The following is a 7,967-nucleotide window of genomic DNA, read 5'->3' on the forward strand; positions in this document are numbered from 1 at the left end:
AAAAACTAGTTGCAGTGGGAAAATTTTTCCACTGTGGCATTTTGTGTTATTTACGGCGGAAAAGGTGGATGACAACAACCGCGCATTTTTTTCTCGATTTGAAGTAATTGTTTAAAATTTAAGTCACATTTTGAGAGATAATTTAAAATTTTCAGTAATGTTAGCATGAAATTGGAGGAAAATATTGGACGGATTGATCGTTGGCAATAATTGATCGCTTGTCGACAAGTATGCAAGTCAACAGGTGACCAAGGGGAAGCAGAAAATAGCGGGATGTCTAAAGCCAACGCTGATCCAACGTTTGGTCACCCAGCGGATGGCCGGATACACCGCCTACAGTGGAAATATGACGAGGTTGAGCGATTTTGTTCGGCTGTTTCCGGCCATTAGCTCAAAGTCAGGGAGGATGATTGATCGCGAAACGCACTCCCACTAACAGCGAGCGCAAGCTCTGGCTCTAACTGAGGCCAGCTGAAAATTTTAAGCTAGAAGACTAACAGCTAACAGCTAGCTGGCTGGCTGGCTGGCAGGCTGGCCAGACAGACAGACAACCAGCTAGCTATTCAGTGAGTTGGCACAAACCAACCAACCAAACAGTGCGTCAAGTAACCAATAACAAATTAACCAATAAAATATAACCAACCAACCAACCACAAATACGCAACGCATCATGTCAACGACGACACCGCCTCACTCGTTGCTGCTTTCGTTTGTCTCTCTTCTTCTTCTTCTTCTCTCTCTCTTTCTCTCCCTTTCTCTTTCTCTTTCTCTCTCTTTCTCTTTCTCTCTTTCTCTCTCTCTCTCTCCCTCTTTCACTCTCTTTCTCCTTCTCTCATTCTAGCTAGCATCTTTTCACTTTCATGTGCAAATTCTCTCTTTCTCTCTATTTATCTGAATGAGTGAGTTATGCGTGTTCAATCGTGTACGTACGTTTGTTTGTTTATTTATTTATTTATTTATTTGTTTGTTTGTGCTTGTGCTTTTGAATTTTAACTTTGCTCTCTGTATTTTTGTAAATATTTCCTTGTACGGATAAACGTTTTCTTACACTATGAGAACTATTTCCTTGTTTGAGAAAGTTACTAAGAGCTTAATTTTAACGCATATCTATAATAGACGAGAAAAAGTCATATGCTACTATTGGCACCGTACAGATAGATCATCAGCTAGAGTAATTCTTATTCTACTAAAAAGGAAAAGAGAATTTTCATTTCAAGACTAATTAGAAATTACACACGTGTACTGAATAGAAAGTTTCATCATGGAAAAAACAAAAAAAAGAATAGAGAATTGATGGTAGTAACAATATCTGATTGATCATAATTATAATATTATCTGCAGTTATAGTAGCAGTAGCAGTAGTGGGATGGTCGTGCTAAAAAGAAAAATGAATAATAAATAAGTTCCTGTCAAAGACAACATAAAACTTATAGTACAGTAGAACAGGGAGAAAGAGAACAAGTTGAGAGGAACTTTTTCCTTATGCAACAAAGTCACTGCCTGAAAAAGGATTGAGGCGGAAAACGAGGAATTTCTTCAATGTCTTTTTATTCCGCGTCCTTTTTGTCACACGCGTTTCGCTAATTATTATATCACAGGTAGCCCTTGTCAAATAATATCATCAATTATCAATTTTATATCACGGCTCTTGTTACTTATTGTGGATTTTTATCTTTTGCTATTCCGTCATTTCTAATTATAATGTATAATTGCTGTGAAAATAATATATGTATATAGATATATATTGTTTTTGCATTCAGGAAATATAAAAACAAGAAAGCCAAGAAAAGAGCGGAAGCAAAAGAAAGCAAAGAAAAAAATTCAACTCGACCGCAGTTTCGCAGTACAAACAGACTTTACAAATATGCAGCGTAAATTAGCTGCTTGGCTGCAGTGTTTGTGAAATTTCCCGTAAAAATCGCTCTGATCATCATCAATGGTGTTTGTCGCTTGGAGTTTACCCCAACAACGGCAACAGTGTTGCAATAGTGCCACTGTTGTTGTTGCCATGCACACAACAAAATACTAGAAGCATTTCTTTCTTCTTGTTTGGGATAAAATAATTTTTGTTCGTGTGATTCAAAGACGTCGACAGCAGTAGTATCATCAGCAGTAGAGGCGACGGCAATAATAGTAGCAGCAGCAGCAGCAATAGCAACAGCAGCAGCAACAACAACAACAACAACAGGTGTTGGCACCGTTGCTGTTGCTTAAAAGCACAAATTGCAAACAAACGGATGCTGAACCCCAAAGCAAGAGAAAAAAAATAACGAGAAAAAGAAAAAAATTCGAAAAAAGAAAAAGAAGGTGCAACAGCAGAGCAGAGAAGTAAAATAAAATATATCTATATAATTGCGGATATATAGATATATTTGGAAAAATACATTGGAAAAATTAATCGCCGCGCTGTGGATGGGCGAGTGGAATGTGCAATCGCACATTCGATTCTCGGTAATATCCCGCCACCGACGACAATTCGCGTTGGCGAGTATGCAGTGGTCAAATAATGCCCATCTCTGTTGTTCATCATCATCATCATCCTGCGTATCATTGCTCGTCGACCGTCACCAGATCACAGCAGATAAAGAAACCTCAATTCAAGTGGTCCACTGCTGCCCTGTTTAGCCTATACAAAGCCCTATTCATCATCATCGACTGCAACAAAACACCAAACTGCTACCGATCATCGGCTAACGTGAATTCATCCACTTGCCTATTGCCATCATCCCGTCCCGTGTTTCTGTTGCTGTTCTTTTGCTCAGTGACAGTGATGAGCCGCGCTCAAGCTGACACTATGCATTTACAAGAGCATCAAGCATCATCCTCGCCTCCTTCTTCTAGTTCTTCATTCACATTCTCTTCATCACCATTGTCATTGCACAGTGGAATATCTGACAATCCACTGTTATCCTTTTCATCAACAATGGTTAGTACCCAGCAGTGTAAATTGTTCGACCGGCGACGAGTGGTCGAACTGTGCTCAGTGGGACCGAGGTTGCGTTTGCAACAGTTGCGCCATTTGCATTGGAATGGCGCCGCTGACCTCTGTTCGTCAGACCAACAGGCCGACGTGCCTCTTTACCAACTGTTTCAGCTGAACGTGTTCAACGAAAAAGACATCACCGACATGCTGAATCAAAGTACCCGTCTGGCCCACCTATCCGATGACACCCTCGACTGCCTACTTGCACAAGCCAATTCGAACGGATGTCGGCTTTGCTACGATCGGCTCTTTGGCCGTTTTAGGCTTGTCGATCGTGTTTTTGGCCGCTTTACAGATTTGCTTCAGGTTAGCCTGAACTGCCAGCCGACAAATCAGGATCAGTTTTCACCGGTGACCACGTGCAAAGACTGTCAAGTAAGAAGAATATATTTTAAATTTTATCCAAATGCGCATTTTTTTTAAATTTTCGCTCGTATTCTCTCATATCGCTCATATTGCTGCTGCTCCTTTTTCATTTACCGGCTTATTATTTGCTTTCATTCATTCTGTTTTTGTTAACTTTTTCCATCTTTCTTATTAATTATTGTTGAGAAAATGCGCTGTATTATGTGTGTATGGTCAGTTCTGAGCGCGCGCGCGCGCTATTAGCTGCTACTAGGAACCAAGAACGGCCAAGGAGTTTGCAGCTTCCGACGTGAAAGCAACGCGAAAATTGGCCGCGTAATTGATATCGATCGACCGTGTCCATAGGAGGGGCACTTTTGTGTTGATCGTTAAGCTCGGTGGGCGCTACTACTACTACTACTGTTGTTGGAGTTTGTCAAAAGCAGATGATGATTTTCTAGTTTTAAATGCACCCTAGCAAGCCATGCATGCAAAACTACCATGCCTGAACATTGTTGAACAAAACAATTCCCAACTTTCTCAACAAGATAGATGTGTAGCACTGAACAATCTGTATGAATATTAATCACCTCCTGTAATGGGATTTACAATAAGAATACACTTCTTTCTTTCAAGAAAACAAAAATACAGATTTAAAAAATCCTATGCTTTCGTATTCAACATTGGCGAAGCTGAACGCAAGCAGAAGAAAAACAACTTGAAATTTCATTTCCGCTTCAATCAAGACGACGGTTTGTGTTGTTTTCGATCGATCGGTGAGGTGCATCACAATCAAGCATGCAGAATGAACAGAATCCCCCTCCTCTTTCTAATTATCAATTCTTTCACGAATATTTCTTGCTTGCTCATGCTACCATTGGATCGGATGCTAGTTATCCGTTGCGTACATCATTTGCGCAGAAATGCAACAAAGCTTATGCATTATCGTATAATTCATCAAATTTACGTTCGATTACTCGTAATGTAAAACAAACAACAAACATTCTCTTCTAGAAATTTCTCCTCTTCTTCTACATAATTCTAACGATATTGCATAAGAACTCTGCTGTTTCACAGTTTTTCCACTTTCACAGTGATCATCATGCACTAAGACTAAGAAGATTTGTAAAACAAAAAAAGCAGCTGCTTGATGTTGACAACCTTGATGCTAGCTAGCAAGGGTTGGTCACGCGTTCCGCTTGAACAGCTTTGTCACTGTTGAACTAGCAGCAAATCATGCCGACCGCTTTCACTTTCGTTTCAGCGTTAATCAGACTCTTGATCGGCAACTTCCTGAACATTGATTCTTTTTGTGTTCATGTCTGTGTGTACATTATTCTTTTTTTTACTGCTGAAAGTTAAAAAACACAAATGCTGTAGTCCCTACTCCTTATCCTCATCCTCTCCTGCGCACACATTTCCCATTATTCGCATCCTTCTACTCTAGTTGTGCACACTAGCGTAATAATAATAATAATAATAATAATAACAATAACAATAAACACACTATATTCATGTGATGATGTTCACAAATGATAATTTTCACTTTCATCGTGTGAAATTAAAATAAGATACAACTGTCATCATTGAGATAATCAACCACCATCATTCCCTTTGGCTTAAATTAAATGCTGTTTCGACCTGTCCATAGCAGGGTCGACGGTGAGAGTGTATGAGAAAGCGACTGACCAAAAATATCGATCTGACAAGTGTGTTTGTTTGCATGTGCGTGTGCGTTGTCTTTGTGCGTTTGCCGATAAATCTAAATTTCGCGTAGCTCAAATGTGCTTGCATGTGACAACTGCCGGGTCGATGATGCTAGCTAGCACAGCTCGTTCCAACCGGACGGCCAGTTGGATTCCCAAAGCAGACGTTACCATTTTATTGGCTTTCCAAGCTGTTCCTTTTTCCTCTCCGCGACACACTGAACAAAAACTAACCTACCAATCAACATGTATTACAGTATGACATTTGATCATTTTCCGTGTGCTTGAAAGAATACATAAAGAATTTTTTTCTGTATACGTATCACCCGTTGGTTGAAAAGAAAAATGTCTTTATCGATTGTTTTCATTTTTGTCTCTTAATCGACAAGCTGTGAACAATTTTGTCCCTTCAAACATTTTTCCAATCAAATCATCAAAATCACGTTTGTTGTTCTTCTTAAGAGTTCTTGTAAAGCAGTTGAAAGTAAATTACCAGAAAGGATAAGCTTACTATTCTTTCAAAATGTAACTCACAACAAGAAGTGCAATTTTTCAAATATTTTCATTTATTTATACCCTTAGTGTTAGAGAAAGTTTTTGAATTTTCCTCCGCTCTTTAGAAGCACACTTTGCTTCCATCAATTTGCTTAATAGTGACTATTCACCAAGCAGCAATAACGATAACGACTCAAATTGCTCAAATTGCCTACACGTATGTTCAACTCAACTGAAGCGCAGCTTCTCCATTTTATGTTTCTCTATCTGTCAAACTATCAATTTGTCTATCTAGCTATGCATCCATTTATCAATCCATCTCTCCATCTGTTTATCTATACGTATATATATAAATATATAAAGACTAGCATTTAACAAAAGCTACAGGTAGTTTTCGGCGATTTTACAAATCGTTTTCACTTTAAAATATTGGAATAGTAACAAAGATGTTGTAAAACAATAGCAGATATCAGGAATATTTTGTCATTTCATCTAATGAAATAAATTATAAAGCGATTCGCATCAATTTTCAAATGATATGCCATTTAAAATCTGCTGATGCCTAATAGTGGTGGAACACATGTCGATGAAAGAAAATGCTGAAAACGTTCACACCTGTTAAGTATATGATATTCAACAAAAACCATTGCACGTGAAGCACAATTTCAACATTAACGTATGCAGAACAATGACTGGATAATGAGAGAAAGAGAAAGAAAGCCAGAGAGAGGGAGAGAATTGGGGAAAGGAAAATTGTGATTAATTTTTAAATACACATCAGCTATGACAAGTGAAAAATTTTTCAACCGTACAACCGGCTAGCCTCTCTTTATTTACTTAAAATCGAATTTCTGCTCGATATTGCTCATCATCTATATAATAAATAAATAAATATATACATATATTTGTCTGTGTAACATGGTTTTTTTTCAAGAATGCTATAAGAAAATTTTATAATAGTTCTCAGCGATTAGCGTAGATATTATTAGATTAGTCAATTGATGACCAAGTCGGACTTTGTTCTTTCCATGATGATTTCATATTCAACTTCTCTTTCTATTCATAAAAATTATACCCGAAGAAATTAAAGCTCCAATTGGATAAGATCACCACAGAGGGAGTATTTTTGAAGCTAATAAAAGAGAATCAAACAATTATCTTTGATTACTTTCATAAAAAGTTAGAATTCAAAATAGAAAGGAGAGAAAGAGTGAGGGGTAGGGGTAGGGAAGAAAGAAAACCACTGGAACAATAATAAAAATTAAATGAAGTCGAAAAAATGGATGGCATTTATTGAAATAATTAATTTTTCACGACAAAGTTTCAAAAATAAGATTTCCCCTTTCCCATTCTTCCCTTTTCTTAAACTTCCACTGTCGTCAAGATGATGATGAATGGTGTTTGAAGGAAAAATAATGGACGTTATGATGAAGAATAAAAATGAAATGGAGGGGAAATTTTTGGAAGTTTCGTCTCGGGTCAAGAGCCTATCGATCTTGCCGGGCGCGTTGCAGTTTGCTCGTCTCCGGTGGTTAAGAGTGGCGGAGAAGCAATTTTCGCGCCTGCTTACGGTCCGCTGTCGGAAAATTGCACCAAGCCGGACCGCAATCGGTCCTTGGAGCCGCGTGCAAGCCATTTCGATAAAGAGAAAATCATCCACTCCACTAATCGGCCAGTTTTATCCGACGGCCCTGGAGCCTGGTGGATCTGTTCCGCCGGGGCATCGATCGCGTCCACCAAGCAGGCGCCGGCGGCGGCCGGACGCCGGCGCCACAACAAAGCAGGCCTGAATAAATTTGTACAAGTGGTGGGGATCGATTTTCGATTGCCGTTCGCCTGAACTCAACCCATTCTTGCAACGGCAAAGAATCTTCACTTGATTTGATTAACCGTCTTTCTCATCTTTGAATTAACTTACGCTTTGTGGCCGCTTAGCCTTGACGTCGGTTCTGATGGCGCGACCGCCGGCGTAGACATTTCTTCTTCCACATCAACTCCTCACTCCTCCTGTTTTCCAGCAGCTACTGTTGGCAACCTTTCTCCACTATTATTACCTTACCTTATCTTACCTTACTCTCTTTATCCCCTCTTCAACTATTTCAATTTATTCCATTCAACACGACGTGAAATTCATTCATTCATTCCCCTTTTTCGTCAAATTACAAAAATGAAGCAAACAACACACACACACACACACACACACACACACACATATATATATATATATATATATATATATATATATAAACAAAATTATTATTATAATTTTACTGGAAAGGTATATTCCGGTGAATGTTGTTGTCTCGATAAAGCTTTCCAATCACATCTCTTCACGAACAAAATATAAATAGATTGAAAAAATTTACCAAACATTCCCAAAAAGGGTCTTTATTTTCTTGGAAATTTTATTTTACGACACTCCCTCCCCTGGAAAATTG

The 7,967-nt window shown here is 38.6% G+C and overlaps 2 protein-coding genes across 2 annotated transcripts; both read left to right on the forward strand.

Moving 5' to 3' along the window:
- Window positions 1-2,506: 2,506 nt before the first annotated feature.
- On the forward strand, window positions 2,507-4,504 carry Tsp_03911 (conserved hypothetical protein). The gene is made up of 3 exons (XM_003374673.1): window positions 2,507-2,926; window positions 3,095-3,358; window positions 4,343-4,504. The coding sequence occupies exons 1-3, from the start codon at window positions 2,507-2,509 to the stop codon at window positions 4,502-4,504; spliced, it is 846 nt and encodes a 281-aa protein (XP_003374721.1).
- Window positions 4,505-6,974: 2,470 nt separating this feature from the next.
- Window positions 6,975-7,319, forward strand: Tsp_03912 (conserved hypothetical protein). The gene has a single exon (XM_003374674.1). The coding sequence runs from the start codon at window positions 6,975-6,977 to the stop codon at window positions 7,317-7,319; it is 345 nt and encodes a 114-aa protein (XP_003374722.1).
- Window positions 7,320-7,967: the final 648 nt, after the last annotated feature.

Source organism: Trichinella spiralis (genome assembly GCF_000181795.1).
Source record: "Trichinella spiralis strain ISS 195 chromosome Unknown Scfld5, whole genome shotgun sequence".
Lineage (NCBI taxonomy): Eukaryota > Metazoa > Nematoda > Enoplea > Trichinellida > Trichinellidae > Trichinella > Trichinella spiralis.

Excerpts from the sequence above, each read along its gene's own strand:
- Tsp_03912 (XM_003374674.1), top strand. The coding sequence starts at position 6,975 with ATGGAGGGGAAATTTTTGGAAGTTTCGTCTCGGGTCAAGAGCCTATCG.
- Tsp_03911 (XM_003374673.1), top strand. The coding sequence starts at position 2,507 with ATGCCCATCTCTGTTGTTCATCATCATCATCATCCTGCGTATCATTGC. Across the intron at positions 2,927-3,094 it reads TATCCTTTTCATCAACAATG|CTGAACGTGTTCAACGAAAA; the intron begins GTTAGTACCCAG and ends CAACTGTTTCAG. Across the intron at positions 3,359-4,342 it reads CCACGTGCAAAGACTGTCAA|AAATTTCTCCTCTTCTTCTA; the intron begins GTAAGAAGAATA and ends ATTCTCTTCTAG.